General features: G+C 41.7%; 1 protein-coding gene across 1 annotated transcript in view; it reads right to left on the reverse strand.

Moving 5' to 3' along the window:
- The window catches only part of LOC145404785 (uncharacterized), a 73382-nt gene that overhangs the window by 34872 nt on the left and 16831 nt on the right, over window positions 1–21679 (reverse strand). The window contains exons 12-18 of the mRNA XM_080276302.1: window positions 21352–21432; window positions 10652–10807; window positions 8866–8992; window positions 7075–7246; window positions 6248–6386; window positions 808–947; window positions 108–289 (exon numbers count right to left, since the gene is read on the reverse strand). Coding sequence (XP_080132428.1) covers window positions 108–289; window positions 808–947; window positions 6248–6386; window positions 7075–7246; window positions 8866–8992; window positions 10652–10807; window positions 21352–21432 — 997 coding nt within the window. The remainder of the gene's footprint in view (window positions 1–107; window positions 290–807; window positions 948–6247; window positions 6387–7074; window positions 7247–8865; window positions 8993–10651; window positions 10808–21351; window positions 21433–21679) is intronic.

Below are 21679 nucleotides of genomic sequence, written 5' to 3' on the forward strand. Positions count from 1 at the left end.
GGTTAGTGCCCCTCCCTGTAAAACCAATAAATTGGAGTCAGGTGGCCACCCCTTACGGGATTGTGGCATCTGGCAATGGATGGATGGATGGGACAATGCCAACTTACCCTCTGTAGTAATAAGTATAGGCTCTTGTAGTGGGATGTCTGGAAGGGCCATGAATTTTTTGTTGTTGGCCTGACGATGTGGTGAGTGGAGGTGTGACAGCTGATGAGCCTTGCGGTGAGACACAGTGCGGAACACCTTGTTGCACTGCGAGCACGGGTAAGGTTTGACTCCAGTGTGCAGCCTGTGGGCAAAGAGTGAACAATGTGTTGCACATTGCACAACACCGAATGAAATATAACCACAGAACTTGCTATACAGAACACCTGGCATAATTTCTTTGTATATACAGTAAGACAGTACAGAACATCTGGCATAATTTCTTTGTATATACAGTAAGACAGTAAGACCTTCTTAAGTCAGGCTAACTGGGGCTTAAGCATGTCTGACTTATCTGTGAACTCAATTTATCTGATACCACTTCATCGCTTGGGGGAAGCCAACCTTTTTGCTATAACAAAATCTGTTGAAAAAAACACTTACACCCTCCTACATGGTTCAATATTTTAAGTTTTCCTCATATCATGGTTACATATCATGCAAATAAAAAATAACAAGGAAATACAACATATGTAAGCCGAAACTGCATCCAATTTGACGAAGTTTCTGACTTATGGAAGTCCACCTTGAGAAGCTTTTACTGTATATGTATGTGAAATAATTTCCAATGTGAGTTAGACTAAGAACTACAAAAATCCCCACCATGAATGAACCCTGAGGGAAGTGGCAGTAGCAAACTTCTTATCGCACTGTTTACACGCATGTTCCTTGATGGCTGAATGTGTCTTCATGTGGGCCATCAGTGTTGACTTTACTGCAAAGTACCGGAAGCACTTGTTGCACTGAGGAAAAACACAGCACAAGTTAGACATGATTTTTAAATACCAGATATTGCAGATATGAGGAAAAAATAATCATTAGTCATCACTGTCATCATCATCACCACCATAATCAAAATCCTTGTTTTAAGTCACCTTTTTATCTGTCAATTCATCTATAACCAGATGCCTTAATTCCATAAGGAACTGCCACAGACAAATCACCTCCAAGTCACCCTGTCCTCTACCATTTGGCTGCCCTCCCTCCAACTCACACACCCCTCTATCATATATCTCTCCAATCCATCCAACCATATTTATCTGCTAAAACGTGACAGTAACTTTCAGGAAATGTGCTTGTTAAACTTCCATTACACTCTATGAATCCAATTTGCTGGTTTTCTCCCATTTACAGTATCTGTGCCTGCTGTATGGAAAAAGCTGTGATATTTTATAAATTGCACAAGCACTGAAGTGCGCCTACTGCAGCGAGTGGATTCATATAGCTTGTGAAAATTTGGCTGCAGGTGACTATCCATTCATGAAGAGGAGCCACCAGCTGGGCTTTCGCTGGCTGTGTAGCCAGTGTGTTGCACCAGCAGACGAGGTCTTGGCTGGTGGAGAAAGTAGTACCAAGAAGGAGTATGAAGATAAAGTTATTGGGCCGATCTTTCAAGCAATCAGAGATGTATCAAATAGACTGGAGGCACTAGAGACCAAGGTTTCATCACCCATGGCAGTCACACAAGATCAGGCCAAGTCATTTGCGGATGCTGTTTGCAGGTCTCTCGTGGGGGGAGGGAAGGATCTGCCTGGAGGCGTGACTGAGATCAGTGCTCATGGCCAGAAAAAAGCCATTCATAGTCAGCATGTACTGGTTGTGAAACCAGAGAGTGGCGCTGGTGCCCTGACAAATCAGATGGGACCAGAAGACATCAGAGGCGTACTTAACTCGGTACCGGTTGACAGCTGCCTTAAGACCAAGGCTGGTGGGCTGGTAATGAAGTTTCCATCAGCTGAGGCCAAGGGTGAAGCAACTGGGGTGCTGACTGATCATTTTGGCTCTGAGGACATTTTTTGCATATCAGAGCCAAAGAAAATGTTGCCTAAAATGACCGTGACAGGCCTTTCCTCTTCCTTGGATGACTCTGACATCATCCCAAATATTCTGAGAAAAAACAATAAAATTAAGATGCTCGTTGATCGAGGTTGTACCCTCAACCTTCTCTTCACAAGGACAAGGAATGACACCAAAACTGCTGTCTTGAAGATGTCGCCAGAGGTGATATCCTCCATTGTAGAACAGGGCAATTACATCTATGTGGATCTTACAAGATGCCGCGCTTTCGATAGATTCTGGGTTACACAGTGTTATCACTGTCAAGGCTTTGGTCATACATTTGAGAGATGTTCTACGAAAAGTGATGAACCTAAATGTGTCTTTTGTGCTGGAGCCCATAAATCTAAGGACTGTAGTAACAGAAATTCTCTCAAATGCATCAACTGCTCCTCTTTAAGACATCAAGATGCTAATTCAAAGTCACAGGTGGTTGCCCATTTTGCTTCAAGTAGAGAATGTCCAATTATGATTTCTCATAGAAATAGATTGATTGAAAACACCAATTTTGACCATTCAAAAAACTGACTACGTCCCTCTTGAACCAGTTAAGGGTGGGTCTTTTAAATATTCGTTCCATCCGTAATAAGGTAGACTATATTAATGAAACCCTAAATCAGCACGAGCTTGACATATTGTGCTTGACTGAAACCTGGTTGTATGAGTCTGATTCGATATTATTTGTAATGCTTTGCCTAAGACACATTCTATTATTAGTATTCCCAGGCCTGCTGCTGACTATCCAGGAGGAGGCGTAGCACTCATCTACTCGGCAGCACTTGCAAATGTTTCTCTCATTGACTCAGACCTGACCCCATCATCATTTGAATTTATGGAAGTATTAGTAAATTTCCATCAGAATACCATTAGAATTGCAATTGTCTATTGACCAGGTCATCCGGGCAGAGATCGAGGTTTTATGGAGGAGTTTGGGCAGTTTCTTGAAGGGTTTTCTCTTAAACCTGGAGGACTTCTTGTTTGGGGTGATTTCAATTATTGGGTTGACAGTCCAGAGTCAAAACCATTTTCTTCAGAATTCCTTGAGTTGATCACCCAGAACTATTTTTTCAATCATGTGAGTAATCCAACTCATGTCTCAGGACATGTCCTTGACTTGATCTTGTCCCCTGTTGGTTGCAGGCACGTATCAGATGTGGAGGTTGACTCATTTGACCCCCTCTTCTCTGATCATGCTCTGATCACTCTTAGTTTTGATGTCCCGAAATCCCCTTCATATAAAAAGGTCATCAGGTTCAGAAATTACAACAATGTTGACCGCCAGTTGATGTGTTTTGAAATTGATCAACATTTAAACTCCATCGATTCTTCAAGTCTTTCTTCTGGTGAACTGGTTGACATTTACAACAATGAGCTCAGGTCAATTTTTGATCATTATTGTCCTGAGGTAGTAAAAACAATCACTGTACGTGATAATTCTCCATGGTATGGTCCATCCATTAATTCTTTGCGTAGACAACGTAGAAGGGCAGAACGTGAGTGGCGCTTGCAGCGGACCGAAGTAACTCGTTTGCGTTATGTTTTTGCGAGAAGAGCAGTCATTCACACTGTAAAAGCCCAAAAGGCTAGGTATTATCAAAATAAAGTTGATTCATGTGGTGGTGATAAAAAAAAACTGTTTGCAGTTGTGAACAATTTGGCTGGTTGGAGGAATGTAATTGTTAAACCAACTTCTTTATCTGATGCCCAATTGGCTTCTGATTTTGCTTCATTTTTTACAAGTAAGATATCTCGCATAAGAAGTGATTTAGACAGCAGTTCTCCTAGTGAAGCGTACTCAGTTGACTTCCAGCCACGGTGCACCGGGGATCATTTGCTTTCAACATTTCATCCACTGGATGTAAACAAAGTCAAATGTTACATCAGAGAACGTAATAAAACATTTTGCTCACTCGATCCATGTAACATGTCACAACTGCCTGATGTGTATGAGCATGCTGCAGACTTTATCTGCAACATAATAAATAGATGCTTCTTAGAAAGTAATTTTGTGCAGTCTGAGAAACGTGCTTTGCTTAGGCCCCTAATTAAGAAACCTGGCCTTGATGTCGAGAGCATGACAAATTATCGTCCTGTCCCTAACCTGTCTTTTTTATCCAAGATTATTGACCGGGCCATACTCGATCAACTCTTACCTCTACTGGAACACAACAGAGTTGTTCCTGTTGTTCAATCAGCATACAGAAAATACCATTCAACTGAAACTGCACTAACAAGGATTCAGAGTGACTTGGTGGCAAACACTTGTAGTGGGATGTCCTCTCTCCTAGTTCTTTTGGATCTGTCTGCAGCTTTTGATACAGTAGATCATAAACTATTGTTGGATGATCTGTATTTTTATGGCGTTCGTGATAGTGCCCTTTTGCTCCTTAAGTTGTATCTGTCGGACAGATCTCAGAGAGTGGTTGTTGATTATGCTAGCTCTGATTCTGCTCCTCTTCTATTTGGAGTCCCCCAAGGATCAGTTTTGGGTCCAAATCTATTTACTATCTACACAAGTAGTTTATCGTCTCTACTTGATGCTCATGATGTGTCCTATCATTTTTATGCTGATGACACTCAGCTCTATGTTAAGATGTCAGATATCAACGATACTAAGACAAAGTTTGAAAATCTAATGTCTGATATTAAGATTTGGATGGCTAAGAGGAAACTTAAGCTGAATGATGGTAAAACTGAGATCATCATCATCAGAGGAAACAGAAGGGGTGATGACACTGACAATGCCCTGGCTTTGAACACTGGCGTGTCACAGCTGCATCCAGTCAGTTCTGTTCGAAATCTGGGTGTTTATTTTAATTCTAAGTTAAATTACAAAGAACATATTAATCAGGTTGTGAGAGGGTGTAACTTGCATATCAGAAATCTGTACTCCATGAGAAGATTCCTGAATAGACGATGCCTCTTAACACTGGTCCATGCAGTGGTCTTGTCTCGTGTTGATTATTGTAATTCACTGTGGGTTGGTCTTCCAAATAATATATTAACAAAAGTTCAGTCTGTGTTGAACAGGGCGGCACGGCTTATCTTTGGTCTCCCCCCGAGAACCTCAACTACCCCGTTTCTGATTGAGTTGCATTGGTTACCAGTAAAGGCTAGAATTGAATTTAAACTGTGTCTTATTACATTCAAGGTTCTTAAGTTTGGTGAACCGAAGTATCTTGCTGAATTGCTAAAACTCCCATCGACACGCCTGGGTGTGATATTATGCAGTGAAGATGATTCCTTGCGTCTTGATGAGCCAGGAGCCATTCACCAGTCATCTTTCTCTGATTGTTCTTTTGCATATAGAGCCCCTAGATTATATAACAGATTGCCATTGTCCATAAGACAACTCTCTACTGTTGAATCCTTTAAGAGACAGCTGAAAGCCTTTCTTTTTTCAAAATGCTATGACCTGGAGAGAGGTACTATGATGGATGATTATAGGGTTTAATTATTGCCACTTTCATGTATATATGATGTAGCTTGTATCACATACAAGAAATGTCACAGTTCTTGTAATTGTAAAAATAATGTATGTGTGTCGAGTGCTAGTGAATTCCCAAAAGGAAGAACTGGCGCTTTTGAGAAACAAAAGGCCAGATTATTATTACTATTATTATTATTATTATCTGAGAGGAGCATGTGGAGTTACATGGAGAAACTGATAGACTAATAAGAATGCCTCACATCACTGTAGAGGTGATGTGAATGTGCTGGAAAGTGTTAGAAGTACCATGTGGTGATCTGTCCAAGTGGAGAGAATGATGAATGAAAGGTTGACTAGGAGAGCATATATTAGTGAGGTGGAGGGGGAGAGGAGGATAGAGAATGAGGTGGAGGGATAAAGTGCATATGTTAGTGAGGTGGAGGGGGAGAGGAGGATAGAGAATGAGGTGGAGGGATAAAGTGCAGATGTATATGAATGACGGTGGAGTTCACTGGATGCAGCACAGCCTGACAGAAGAATGGATGAAATGGGGTTGATTTGTTCATGGTCAACACCTCTAGGATTAAGGCATCTGGTTAGGGACAGGATGAGCTGGAGGGATAGAGTGGTGAGGTATAAGAATGAGGATGGTATGAGGTGGAGGGAGGGCAGCCCAGCCTGATAATGGAGGATAGGGTGAAATGGTGGTGATATATTCATGGCCATCCCCTCCAGGATTAAGGCATTTAGCAATAGACAGACTAATACTGTTCTCACCTTAAATGGCTTGTCATTGGTGTGTATCCTCATGTGACGTACTAAGTCTGAGGGCTTCTTGAACTCCTTGGTGCACCCTTTATGCATACACACATGCCACTTGACATCGCCAACCAGCTTTACCAACACAGTGAACCTTCTGCAATGACAATGTTATATTTTGCAGTCAGTCTGGTGCTGGAGGGCAATGCCTTTGTTTAGTCATGTTGATATGGATGAGTTGAGAAACTGATCAGTTATATAAATGCTCCTCAGTTCTCTCCCTATTCCCAAAAGGAGAATGGTAGACTGTGGAAGAAGGGCAACTTTGGCCTGCCATCTGCTTTAATATATATATATATATATATATATATATATATATATATATATATATATATATATATATATATATATATATATCTTTCATTGTCCTATGAATTGTTAAACAGTTCAGGACAAACAATAAAGCTGTATGGGTTAACAATACGGCCATAAGGGTTGACCACAATGTATTCAAACGTGGTTAAAACTCACTCCATGCCGCTTTCGTGGTTGTGATCAATAAGGGTCATAACATTAACCTAACTTAACCTAACATAACCTGACCTAATATGATCTGACCTTCCCTACAATACCCTACCCTAACCAAACATAGCCCAGCCAAACACTGTTATAACTAATTCCAGAACACTTTCATGATTGTGATCAATAATGGTCATAACCTTGGCTTAACCTAACGTGACCTATTTTAGCCTGACCTCATCTGACCTAACCTAACCTTACCTGACCTACTCTGACCTGACCTAGCCTACTTTACCCTAGCCCAACCAAACACTAAAGTAACTCACTTCATGCCACTTTCATGGTTGCGGTCAATAAGGGTCATAACCTTAACCTTATTGCACTCGCTGAACCGGCTTGAGTCCAACTGCAGAGCATCAACAGGCCACTCAGTCCCCACTCCACCACCATCCTGCTGATCTGACCCTTGATCCACCTCCACCTTCATCTTCAACCCTCCTGGAAAAAATCATAAGAACATTATAACCTTTTATTACAATGATGAATTAATCTCTTCACTCTGATGATGTACCCTTTCAATTTACTCAGATTACCACAAGACTGCCATATTCAAGATAAGAAGGACCTCAATTAGTGAAAAGATTAGTGAGGCTGTACATTATTTAACCCATTCCATTCAAAATTAATAAAACTATCTGGAGACAAAGAATTCCATCCATCCATCCATCATCCAATCCTCTGTTGCCCTGTGAGGAGAGTAGGAGCCCAGACTAGGCAAGTTGGTCCTGACATTTACGATGAGAGTGACCAACCTCACTCATCCCTGAAGGTATTACGTCAGATAAATCCCAACCACCCCTTGAATATAAACCTACACAGGCTCTATCTGATTGGAGCACCTTAATTACCCACTAAACCACCAGATAAAAAAAAAAAAAAAAAAAAAACTCACTGGACTGAGGTGCCTAAGTTGTTTTACAAACACAAAATATCTGACTCAAGATATTTTTTATGTCATTACTATACTCTGTAGATTACGGTACATTTATTGCTGGAAAGGAGCTGGAATGGGAAGAATTTATGTGGTGGGACCACTATAGCTGGGTAGCTCTGTTGTCCTGTGATACAAACATTCATCAACTCCCCTCCCTATCCTCCAAAAAGATGTTGGACTGCCAATGGTTGGCAACTTCAGCTTGCAGTCTGTAGGGACGTAGCTAAGGTTTAAAAAACTGGCAGCCAAGTCTAGCTATGATGACCCAAAAAAAGAGTCTTTTGAGGAGGTTGGAGATATTACCAGTACCATTTTCACTTATACGATCCTTATGATCACATACGAAGCCTCTTTGGTTGTTGTACAATTGCTATTTTCACTTATATGATCAGAGACACATAAACTTAGGGTCATTTGTATGTTCCAAGTTGGTTTTTGAACTCGGTCACTATCAAGTGTTTTAGCATCAGCAATTGAACAGTGCTGTGGTGTTGGAGATCAAGCAGCAAATGAAGTGCAGTGAAGTGAAATAATCACCATCTTGGGTGAGCTGAAAACTAATTTTTAAACTTGTTTTTGGTGGTATGCAGCAAGTGAAGTGTAGTGAAGTGAAATTACTATCAATTTAGGTGAGCTGGAAACTTGTTGTTAGAGTCAGTTTGATGGATGACCCTTGGCAAAAAACACTGCCCCACTGAACCCATTATAACTGACTAGATGTACAATAAATCATTATGTGAGGAATTTTTTCAACTGCATTATCATCATCATCATAAAATGTGGATGTGGTGCACATGACTGGAAACAATTAAAAGCTATGGAAGATGAAAAGGAACTGCAATTCACAATAAATGGAATTCATGTTAGACATGACAGCTGATGTTTTACTACACTGATTTTCTCCAGACGCATACACCCCAACTAACATTAATAAAAGACTGCATACTGCTGGACTGGATTTATACTTGTTCTTTTTAAGCAATGCTGAGTCACTGCTAATGTTCATCATGATACTTATGATAAGCAGGGTGATGACGATGGTGGCAAATACAATCACATTTACCTACATATTAAGTTACAGCCGCATAACTGTACAACAGAACTGAAGAAAAAAATGCCTTACCTTCCCTTGATGCCTGAGCTTGGTCTTTAAGCTGAGAGAGTCCAATATCCTTGAGGGCTTGTTGCAGTATGTCACCATCACTGACTCCCTCTGGTCCTGCTGCTCCACCACCACCACCACCGCCAACCTGCAGCATGACAACAATTAAGGCCATACTCTCAATGGATGAGGGAGAGCCATAAACTTCCTCATTCATTATTTTATATAGCCTACAAGTAATATATTTTACTCCTCTCTTGTATAGACCAATGCAGGCTGCATAAATAACATACAAGGCTAAAGGCTTTAAGGAAAATGGAACATTTTGGAATGTAGAATGATACCGATAATTAGGAGAAAACCAGGTACAAAATAGCCTACAGCACCATGAACTGTAAATGCAATAAAGTATCTTGTATTGGTAGCATAATATCTGTTGCTATACTTGTTCTCAAATAAAGTCCGTCTTCAAATAGAACAAATGATACCAACACTCTCTAACTGCATGAAAAAATGTTTTGGAAAGTCAATTTTTTTTTTAAACCAAATGTTCAGATTTGGGAGGCTGTACTGAATTAACACGTCATATGCAGAAATGGTAAGGAGGACATGACTTGAAAGCCTCCTCAGTTGATGAGATTAAAGCCCTACTCTTACCACTACTAAACGAGCATCTTAACTCCATCAAATCAATAGTGATTTACTGTTTAACCAAAGTAACTTTTGATTACTTCTAAAATAATAGAATATCTGTCATAGTGAAGGAATTATGGACACATCTAATTCCTGCTGTATGAGGTATCTCCTGCTCTTGATAAAATCATCTGAGGGTAGCAAGAATATACAAAAACTAAATTTACAGGTTGAAGGGGAACAGATATCTGGATCAACAGGAAGCCATTATAGCAGAAATCAGGTAACTAAAAATACTAAAAACAGTAAACCAATCTAACTTGTGTAATTTTGTACAAAAATATGAAGCCTGATGGTCCAGTGGTAATTTAGTGAAGTTGTGCTTAATATGCAAAAATTCAAACCATCTAGATGTGACTGGACATTTTTATATTATGTAAATATGTACTGCTTGGAAGGCAGGTGAGTCTCAAAGAACAAGAGACATCGGAGGAGTCTATACTCCCCTTGTAATTCCTGGTAAAAAAAAAAAAAATACAGGAGGGAGTTGATCAAATCCTCACTTGTAATGGTTAAATGCTTAAACATTAAGCTGCTAAGTGGAATACAAACTCCCAAATTTATACAAGTAAATCAGATGGAACATGTTTAGCCTTTCTATATTGTTGCTGAGTGCACCCTGTAATGTGGGATGCAGGCAGACTACACCTAATAACCACAGGCATTCCAGTGATCAGGGGATTGCAGTTCACTTTGCAGTTTACGGCTTACATATATATGGCCCTTACTCTCAATGCAGACCACTTGTGTATAACAGTATGTATACACTAATGTACATATTGCAGCAGCCAGCTTGCACATGCCAGACATGGGTGACCAGCTCTACTATGTTCAATCTGTGTTTTATAGGTCATGTAAGGTAAGTGATCCACAAGGCCAAGGAACACCATATTCTGTCACTGGAGATATGACCCTCTCCCACCCAACACTTCAAACATGGGTATAAGTGTAGAAGACTTTTGGAGAGTACAGTAGTAATAGTAGTAGGGCAGTTGTTATCCCAGGTTTATCTGGATGTGAAGCTGATGGACTGCAGAATGAAGTTGCCTCTCTCCTGCAGCCCACCATCCTTCTTTCAGGGGATACAGAAGGGAAAGAGGGACGCTGGTATAACCAGGTGGCTCCACCATTTGGTCATATTGGTGCCAATGTGTGTTTTTAGTGCAGAGTCTATAGCCAGAATGAATAGTATGGTAACCTTGGCAGTAAGTGAGTCAGTGGCCAGTGGGTCTCGCTCCTGCTCAATCTTCAGGACTGGTGGGTTCGCTCTCTGTTGGCAGGAAATTACAGAATTAACCCCTTCACTAGCATGAGCTATTTTTCAATTTCAACATCATCATCATCCAGGCCTCCCTTTCCAGCCAAAGGAGGGAGGAGGTAGGGTCTAGAAAGCCAGAAAAAAATTGAGAGAATGAGATACCAAAGTCTGCACAACTAAATAAGCCACACTCACATTCACTTTTCATTTTACTGAGGCTAATGGAGGTAGGTGGTGGTAACCATAATCCATTCACCTGATGCAGTTCTGGTGGTGATGACCATAACTTACTGACCTGATGTACTGTAGTTCTGCTTACTTCTTTCTTCAACTTTATCATTCTTTTTCTGTGTCCGCCCTCCTCTCTTCCTCTTTCTCCCTTTACTTCCTGTAATTTTTAATTACTCTTCTTTCCACTTCAGGTGACTCTACACTGAGTGACAAGCCTCATGGTTTTCTGTACCTCATGAAACCATTCACAGTGTTCAGTGGTAATCATATAACCAGATAATGGGGTTATGTAAAGTCTGCATTGGTGCCCCTGCTAACTGGGAGGAGAGAAGCAAATGCAGTATCCACCCACAACCAAACCTCCTCACTTTTCCCTGTGACTTGCTGTTGTAAGGAGTAAGGCACTATCAACTGTAAGGGAACAACAGTTCACTGCATGGGACAGCCATGCAGGAGTGGTTGCTTGCTTGCAGTTAATGGGTGTGCTTGGCCACACAGACTGCGGTTGATCAACAACAACACAGGACAATATAGCAAGTCTGTTCTAACCTGACGAAGATCCTAAACCCATTTTAGCTCATTTAATAGCCACGCATAGTCGGACCGGAGAGTTAATTTGAACTGTAACCAGGGACACACACTGGTGCCTCAAATAAGTCTTCAATTTTACCAATCACAACTCAGTACAGTATTCAAGTTGTGGGAGTAGCCATATTCCATCAGATGAAAACTTTATCAGATGATTTTATTCATGTCAGGAAGGGCCTTTATCAGTGAAGGATATGACAGCTATAATCCACTTAAAAAAGCAGGGCCGTGCTGGGGAACAGTGTAAGGCAAGTGTTTAAAAAAAAAAAAAAAAAAAAAATTGCCTAGTTACTGATGGGACAGAGTCCAGGCAAAGAGGGCATTTACCAAACATGAAGCAAAAAGGGCAAGTCCTCAGGCATTGCCAGCACCCCCCTCTTCACATGCCTGTCAAATCCTGTGAGCTGAATACTGCTGTCTAGTGGTAGCAAAAATAATTTGAATATTATATCATGGTCTGATGGGGTTAAAAGCAAATAAACTTCCCATAAGTACAGCAATATGTTGCTTGATAATACAGTGCAAACTGCAAAACTTTATGCCAACATGTGCCATGAAGTAAATGAGACTGGAGATATGATGCAATGTAGCACAGATATATTTAGGGAAAGATAGCTATTATTCAAATATAAAAACCAATATACTCCACACCATATTTTTTTGTCAAAATATTAATTTCTTTACAGTGTCATGGCTTCCACTATGATTTAACAATAATCTTCTTCAATATCAAACAGTCTTATTCATTCTGTTCTAGGTGCCATCCTGTAGGAGGGTCGAGTGACTACAGGCCGTCTCTTGAGGGGTACCTTCAGAGCGGCTACCAGCCGTCTCCTGACAAATGTGGGAGTAGCTAACGGCTGTCTCCTTGTTACCTCCGGAGCGGCTGCAGGCCATCTCCCGTAGGAGGGTCAAGCAGCTACCGGCTGTCTTGTTCAGGGCACCTTCAGAGCGGCTACTGGCCGTCTCCTGATGAAGGCGGAAGTGGCTACTGGCTCTCTCCTGATGAAGGCGGAAGCGGCTACCGGCCATCTCCTTGTTACCTCCAGAGTGGCTGCAGGCAATCTCCTGTAGGAGGGTTGAGCAGCTACCGGCCGTCTCAGGAATGCTGACTGGAGCTGGAGTAACAGCTCCAACCCGTGGTCGTCAGTGCTCAGCTCGCCTGGAAAGGTAGTCTCGTATTCCTGCTAGGGTGGCGGCGGGCAAGCTCCAGGTCATAGCGGTGCGCAGCCTGGGCAGACTTGTGTCCCTGTCGCCCGGAGTCCAGGCGCGCTGTATATGCTCCTCTGTGGGCTCCTTCTGGGGGTGTTGGGTTGCCCTTGGTGATACTATACTGCATTTTACCACAGTCTTCTGGGAAAAAGTCACATCCCTGTGACCGGAGGTGGCAAACTTTGGTGTCGGAGGTGTGGTAGACTGGCTGTAGGTGTTGGAGGAGGGCATGCCAAGCTGTGGTGGCAGGATTCTCGTCTAGCTGAGCACCACAGGTGATGAAGAGGGTGGATGGGTTAGTGGAGGAGCAGAGGAGTTGTAGGTGGTGGTGGGGTCCATGGACTCAATGTTATCGTCCAAAGGGTGACACAAATGTGGGCAGCGCCATCCGTGTTTATCCCAGGTAGTATTGTGTATACTTTTTGCTGTTGCTGTTGTTAGTTTGTTTTTATTTTGTTCTTCTCTTTTTTTGTCATCCATGAGCAAGCAACACCAGTGCCCTTGCTGCAGTAGGTCTGTAGCAAAAAGTGCAAAAACACTGACATGCACCTACTACAGCAAGTGGGTTCATCTGGCATGCAAAAATATGGATGCTAATGATTATCCACTTATGAACAAGAGCCACCAGCTGGGCTTCTGCTGGCTGTGTAGCCAATGTGTTGCACCAGCAGATGAGGTCTTGGCTGGTGGAGAAAGCAGTGTCACTAGGAAGGAGCTGGAAGATGGGGTTGTTGGGCCAATCTTTCAGGCTATCAAAGATGTTTCAAGCAGACTGGAGGCACTAGAGACCAAGATCTCATCACCCATGGCTGTATCCCAAGACCAGGCCAAGTCATCTGTGGATGCTGTTTGGGGGTCTCTCGTGGGAGGAGGGAAGAATCTGCCCGGGGGCATGGTTGAGATCAGTGCTCCTGGCCAGAAGAAAGCCATTTGTAGTCAACAGGTACAGAATGTAAAACCAAAGAGCGGTGTGGATGCTCTGACATGTCAAATGGGACCAGATGATATCAGCGGAGCACTTGACTCGATACCAGTTGATAGCTGTCTTAAGACCAAGGCTGGTGGGCTAGTAATGAAACTTCCATCAGCTGAGACCAAACATGAAGTGGCTGGGATACTGAATGATCATTTTGGCTCTGATGGCACTTTTCTGCATATCAGAGCCAAAGAAAATGCTACCAAAAATTACCGTGAATGGGCCTTTCCTCTTCCTTGGGCAACTGACATCATCCCAAACATTCTGAATAAAAACAATAAAAGTAAAATGCTCATTCAACGGCTGTCCCCTCAACCATCTCTTCACAAGAACAGGGAACTGACACTAAAGCTGCTGTCTTGAAGATGTTGCCAGAGGTGAGAACCTCCTTCGTAGAACAAGGCAACTACCGCATATCTATGTGGATCTTACAAGATGCCGTGCTTTTGACAGATTCTGGGTTACACAATGTCATCACTGTCAGGGTTTTGGTCATGCATCTGAGAGGCATTCTAGAAAAAATTATGAACCTAAATGTGTTTTTTGTGCTGAAGCCCATAAATCTAAGGATTGTAGTTACAGAAATTCTCTCAAATGCATCAACTACTCTTCCATAAGCCATCAAGAAGCTAATACTATTTCACAGTTGGTTGCCCATTTTGCATCTAGTGAAGACTGTCCAATAATGATCCCTCATAGGAAGAGTGACTTGAAAACACCAATTTTGACCATCCAAAAAATTGATGTCTCTCTTGATCCAGTTAAGGATGGGTCTTTTAAGTATTCGTTCCATCTGTAATAAGACAGACCCTATTGAAGAAGCTCTAAATCAGCACGAGCCTGACATTTTGTGCCTGACTGAAACCTGGTCATATGAGTCTGATATTAATATTATTCGTAGTGCTCTGCCTTAGACACATTCTAACTTAAGTATTCCCAGGCCTGCTGCTGACTATCTGGGAGGAGGTGTAGCACTCATCTACTCGGCAGCGCTTGCAAATGTTTCTCTCATAGACTCAGACCTGACCCCATCTTCATTTGAATTTTTGGTAGGTGGGGGTGCTCACCATCCACTCACTCGATGTAGTGCTGCTTTGGGTGTCTGCCCTGTCCTCTCTTCCATCCTTCCTCTTCTGTCTTTCTTTCCTTCATGCTTTCCTCTTTCTTCTGGCTACGGGTGACTTTACACTCCCTCTTCTGTCTTTCTTTCCTTCATTCTTTCCTCTCCCTTCTGCCTATGGGTAATTGTACACTGAGGAACAAGCCAAATGGTTTCCTGTACAAACTGTTCACTATGCTGGGTGGTAACCATATCATCAAATTATTGTGCCTGGTGGTTTAGTGGGTAATTAAGGTGCTGCAATCAGACTAAGCTTGTGTAGGTTTATATCCAAGGGATGGTTGGGGTTTATGGCTCACATAATGCCACTCAGGGATGGGTGAGGCTGGTCACTCTCATCTTAAATGTCAGGACCAACTTGCCTAGCCCCGGATTCCTACACTCCTCATGGGGTGACACAGGATTGGATGATGGACAGATCCATCCATCATCCAATCCTACATTGCCCCATGAGGAGCGTAGGAGCCCGGGGCTAAGCAGTTGGTCCCGACATTTAAGATGAGAGTGACCAGCCTCACTCATCCCTGAGTGGCATTACATGAGCAATCAACCCCAACCACCCCTTGGATATAAACCTTCAAGGGTTCAATCCGATTTGAGTGCAATAATTACCCACTAAACCACCCTACTTGTCAACAGGTGGGTTGGTGGAGGGTTAGTGCCCCTCCCTGTAAAACAAACAACTCAAAGTCAATGGCCACCCCTTACGGGATTGTGGCGTCTGGCAATAGATAGATAGATAGATAGACCACCAGGTGCCGATGGATAGATGGATGGATTAATAAATTTCCATCAAAATACCATTAAAATTGCAACTGTCTATTGACCACGTCATCCGGGCACAGACTGAGGTTTAATGGATGAGTTCGGGCACTTTCTTGAAGTACAGTATTTATTGCTCACGTAAAGCCACTCAGGGATGAGTGAGGCTGGTCACTCTCACATTAAATAGCAGGATCAACTTGCCTGGCCCCGGGTTCCTACGCTCCTCATGGGGCAATGTAGGATTGGATGATGATGATGAATGAATGTTTTCTCTTAAATCAGGAGAACTTCTTGTTTGCGGAAATTTCAATTACTGGACTGACGGTTCGCAGTCAAAACCATTTTCTTCCGATTTCCGTGAGCTGACCACATTGAATAATTTTTTCAATCATGTCAGTGATCCAACACATGTCTCGGGACATGTCCTTAACTTGATCTTGTCCCCGGTAGGTTGCAGGTGCATATCTGATGTGGAGGTTGACTCAGTTGACCCCTCATCACTGACTATTCACTGCTCACTTTTGGTTTTGATATCCCAAAATCCCCTTCCTATAAAAAGGTCATCAGGTTCAGAAATTACAGGAGAATTGACCAACATCTGATGGGTCATGAAACTGATCAGTGTTTAAACTACACTGATTCTTCAAATTTTTCTTCTGATGATTTGGTTGATATATATATCAATGAGCTTAGGTCAACTTTTGATCATTATTGTCATGAGGTAGTAAAAACAATCATAGTATGTGATAATTCTCCGTGGTATGGTCCATCCATTAATTAATTGCGTAGACAACGTAGAAAGGTTGAACTTGAGTGGCGCTTGCGACGGACCAAATTAACTCGCTTGCGTTATGTTTTTTGTAAGAAGAGCAGTTGTTCACACTGTGAAAGCCCAAAAGGAAACATATTATCAAAGTAAAGTTGATTCATGTGGTGGTGATCAAGAAAAACTGTCCGCAGTTGTGAACAGTATAGTTGGTCAGAGGAATGTAACTGTTAAACCAACTTCTGTATCTGATGTCCAATTAGCTTCTGATTTTGCTTCATTTTTTACAACTAAGATATCTTGCATAAGAAATGATCTAGACAACAGTTCTTTTAGTGAAGTGTACTCAGTTGACTTACAACCACGATGCACGGGGAGTCATTTGCTTTCAACATTTCATCCACTGGATGTAAATAAAGTCAAATGTTACATTAGAGAACTTAACAAAACATTTTCTCCACTCGATCAGTGTATGGAAGCACACATTCCCTTATCATATCCTTTGACTAATGCAAGAAAGCCTTGGTTTAATCACACTTGTTCTGATGCTGTCCACAACAAGGAGAGGGCCTATAAAAGGTACCAGAGCCAACCCACCCCTGAAGCACATCTTTTTTATGTTTGCCTGGAATCATGCTAAGTCCGTTCTTTGCTTTGCTAAAAATAAATTCATCTGTACTCAATGCTCTCAACTCTCCAACTTGAATTCTTCCCGCTCCTTCTGGCACCTTGCCAAAAACCTTTCTAACAACTTTAACTCATCATCCTTCCCTCCTCTTTTCTACTCTGTTGGCTCTGTAGCTATTTCTTCTTCTGCTGATAAAGCAGATCTCTTCGCACAGACTTTCTTCTCCAAATCCACCTTAGACAATTCCGATGCTGTTCCTCCATCACTTCCCCCCCTCAGACTTCCTCATGGCTGACATTAAAATTTCTTCAGCTGATGTATTTTCTGCCATCACTGGCCTCAATACTAACAAGGGATATGGGCCTGATGGAGTCCTTCCAGCTGTCCTCAAGAAGTGAGCTTCTGTGTTAACACCCTGCCTAGGTAAACTCTCCAAATCCACCTTAGACAATTCCGATGCTGTTCCTCCATCACTTCCCCCCTCCGACTTCCTCATGGCTGACATTAAAATTTCTTCAGCTGATGTATTTTCTGCCATCACTGGCCTCAATACTAACAAGGGATATGGGCCTGATGGAGTCCCTCCAGCTGTCCTCAAGAAGTGAGCTTCTGTGTTTACACCCTGCCTAGGTAAACTCTTTCAACTTTGTCTATCAACTTGTACCTTTCCTTCTTGATGGAAGTTTGCTCTCATTCGGCCAGTTCCAAAGAAGGGTGACCATTCCCAACCTTCTAACTATCGCCAAATTGCTTTTACATCCTGTGTCTCAAAAGCTTTTGAGTCTATTCTTAACAGAAAAATTTTAAAGCATCATTCCTACCATAACCTTCTTCGTCAGTATGGGTTCCGTCAGGGATGCTTCACAGGCAATCTTCTCATCTACCTTTTGGGGCTTTGGTGAAAGCTTTGCCATTGCACCTGACATCTCAAAGGCTTTCGATCGAATCGGGCATAAATCTTTAATTTCCAAACTGCCCTTTTATGATTTCTATCCTACTATCTGTGCCATCATCCATAGCTTCCTTTCTGGTCGTTCTATAGCTGTTGTTGTAGACGGCCATCGTTCTTCTCCTAGATCTATCAACAGTGGTGTTCCTCAGGGCTCTGTCTCTTCCTGTTATTCATCAGTGACCTTCTAAGCTGTACATCTAACCTTATCCACTCATATGCTGATGATTCCATCCTTCACCTTTCCATTCGGTTCTCACATCGTCCATCTCAGCAGTAATTTCAACAAACAGGGGATAAAGCTATGGCACACCTAATGTCTGACTTGGCTCGTGTCTCTGACTGGGGTAAAAATAATCTTGTTGTTTTTAATGCATCAAAGACTCAGTTCTTACACCTATCAACCCGACAAAATCTTCCACAGGAGTACTCACCAATGTTTAATAATATCCACCTTAATCATGCATCATCCTTAAACATACTTGGCATTTCAACCTCTTGGTACTTATCTTGGAAAGATCATATTACATCTATTGCACAATCTGCTTCCAAGAGATTAGGTTTGCTAAGCCAACTCCGTACCTTCTTTACCCCTCCACAGTTGTTGGCTTTATTCACAGGTTTTATTTGCCCCTCTGTAGAGTACTGTACAGCTCTCATGTGGGGAGGCTCCCCACATACAGCTCTTCTCAACAGGGTGGAGTCAAAGGCTTTTCATCTCATTAACTCTCCTCCTCTTACTGGCTCCTTTCAACTTCTGTCTCTTCGCCGCACTGTTGCATCTTTATCTCTTTTCTATCGCTACTTCAATGGTCACTGTTCCTCTGAACTGTCTGCTTGCATCCCTCCACCTCTACGACGGGCGCATAGCACCTGTCTAGCAACAAACTCTCATACCTTCTCTGTCTAACTCTCCAACGCATGAGTTAACCGTTACTCCTAGTCCTTCATTTATGCAACAGGTTGACTCTGGAACCGTCTCCCTTCATTTGTATTTCCTACTTCCCATGATCTCTAGTTTTTCAAATGCAATGTGTCCAGGCATCTCCAAATGAAAGGCTCTTGAATTTGGCTCTCTTTTGTATTGTTTGTGTTTTTTCTTGGAAGGAATGGTTTGTGAGCTCCTGGCCTTTGGTTCCTTCTTCCTAACATAAAAAAAAAAAAAAAACTTGTCACAACTGCCTGTTGTGTACGAGCATACAGCAGACTTTATTTGCAACACAATAAACAGATGCTTCTTTGAATGTAATTCTGTGCAGTCTGAGAAACGTGCTTTGCTTAGGCTCCTAATCAAGAAACCAGCCCTAAATGTTGAGAGCATGACAAATTAATGTCCTGTCTCTGATCTGTCTTTCTTATCCAAGATTAATGAGCAAGTCATACTTGATCAACTCTTACCACTACTGAAACATAATAGAGTTGTTCCTGTTGTTCAATCAGCATATAGAAAATACCAATCAACTGAAACTGCATTAACAAGGATTCATAGTGACTTGGTGGCAAACACCTTTAATGGGATGTCCTCTCTCCTAGTTCTGTTGGATCTGTCTGCAGTTTTTGATACAGTAGATCATAAAATATAATTGGATGGTTTGTATTTTTATGCATTCATGATAGTGCTCTATTGCTCCATGAGTCATATTTGTCGGACAGATCTCAGAGAGTGGTTGTTGATTACGCTAGCTCTGATTCTGCTCCCCTTCAGTTCGGAGTCCCTCAAGGATCAGCTTTGTGTCCAATTCTATGTACAATCTACACAAGCACAGTAGTTTATCATCTTTATTTGATGCTCACAACGTGTCCTGTCATTTTTATGCTGACGACACTCAGCTCTGTGTTGAGACGTCACATAGTAATGATTACAAGACTAGGCTTGAATCTCTAATGTCTGATATTAAGATTTGGATGGCTAGGAGGAAACTTGAGCAGAATGATGGTAAAACTGAGATCATCATCGTTAGAGGAAACAGAAGGGGTGACGACACTGATAATGCCCTGTCTTTGAACATTCGTGTGTCACAGCTTCATCCAGTCTGTTCTGCTCGAAATCTGGGTGTTTATTTTAATTCAAAGTTAAATTACAAAGACCATATTAATCATGTTGTCAGATGGTGTAACTTACATATCAGAAATCTGTACTCTGTGTGAAAATTCCTGAACAGATGTTGCCTCTTAACACTGGTCCATGCAGTGGTCTTGTCTCACATTGATTATTGTAATTCACTGTGAACTGGTCTTCCAAATAATATACTAACAAAAGTTCAGTCAGTGTTGAACAGGGCAGCAAGGCTTATCTTTGGTCTACTCCCGAGAACATCGACTACCCTGTTCCTAAATGAGCTGCATTAGCTAGCAGTAAAGGCCAGAACTGAATTTAAACTGTGTCTTATAACATTCAAGGTTCTTAAGTTTGGTGAACCGAAGTATCTTGCTGAATTGTTAAAACTCCCATCAGCATGCCCAGGTGTGATGTTACATGGTGAAGATGATTCCTTGCATCTTGACAAGCCTGAGGCCATTCACCAGTCATCTTTCACTGATCATTCTTTTGTGTAAAGAGCCCCTAGATTATATAACAGATTGCCATTGTCCATAAGACAACTCCCTTCTGCTGAATCCTTTAAGAGACAGCTGAAAGCCTTTCTTTTTTCAAAATGCTATGCCCTGGAAGGAGGTACTATGATGGATGATTATAGGGTTTAATTATTGCCAGTGTCATATTTTTTTCCTGATGAAGTTTGTATTGTACATGAGAGATGTCACAATTCTTGTAACTGTAAAAATAATGTACATGTGTGTTGAGCACTAGTGAATTCCCTATGGAAGAAATAGTGCTTTTGAGAAACAAAAGACCAGATTCTTCTTATTATTATTAAGCTAAATACTACTGTCTACAGATCTAAAAAATTAACAAAAAAGACATCACCGGACTGACAGGATTTAGATATACAAGGCAACCCAGGAAGAAAGGTTATAACTCTGGGCACTGATCTGTGCAGAAATTCTGAGCAAAAACTGTTTTATCAACATAAGTCCAAACCTAAACCATTACAGAGCTGCAATTATTGACAACCTAAGTGAATGAATAATGAGGCAGACCACGTTCACACATAAGCTCATTGGTGATTGTAGCTCTGGAATGAAAGACTTGGACCACTGTTCATAAAACATTTTCACTTAAAAATCTCTAACCTGTCACTTCCCAAAGACATGCCTTTTCCTCCTAAGAAACCCTGTACAGTATTTGTGCAAAATTCTAATCAATTCAAACTTAAGCCACTTCTGCCTGAAAGGGCATAACATAATACTATTTAGCATTACCTGACTCTGTTTTCCGGCTTCTTTTTCCAGGTCCTGAATTTCCTTGATGACATCCCTTACATCAGAGGATATATCCATTCTCTGGAATAAATGAGCAGCTGATTAGCAGCAATATATTTAACAAAATCATCTTGATCATCACCATCATCATCATCTTCACGGATCATCCAGCTGAAATGGCTGATTTCCTGCAGTCCACAGAGTTCATGTGCAGATGGGCCTGAAGCCACATCAATAACTATAAAGCATTCAGAGAATGTTTAACTCCATCAATGCCAATTAAATTTAAGATTTACTGTTGTATTGCTCTTTCCTGCTAGAAAAATAT

Source organism: Coenobita brevimanus, chromosome 7, assembly GCF_032717465.1.
Source record: "Coenobita brevimanus isolate Jiangsu-jjx chromosome 7, ASM3271746v2, whole genome shotgun sequence".
In the NCBI taxonomy this organism is placed as follows: domain Eukaryota; kingdom Metazoa; phylum Arthropoda; class Malacostraca; order Decapoda; family Coenobitidae; genus Coenobita; species Coenobita brevimanus.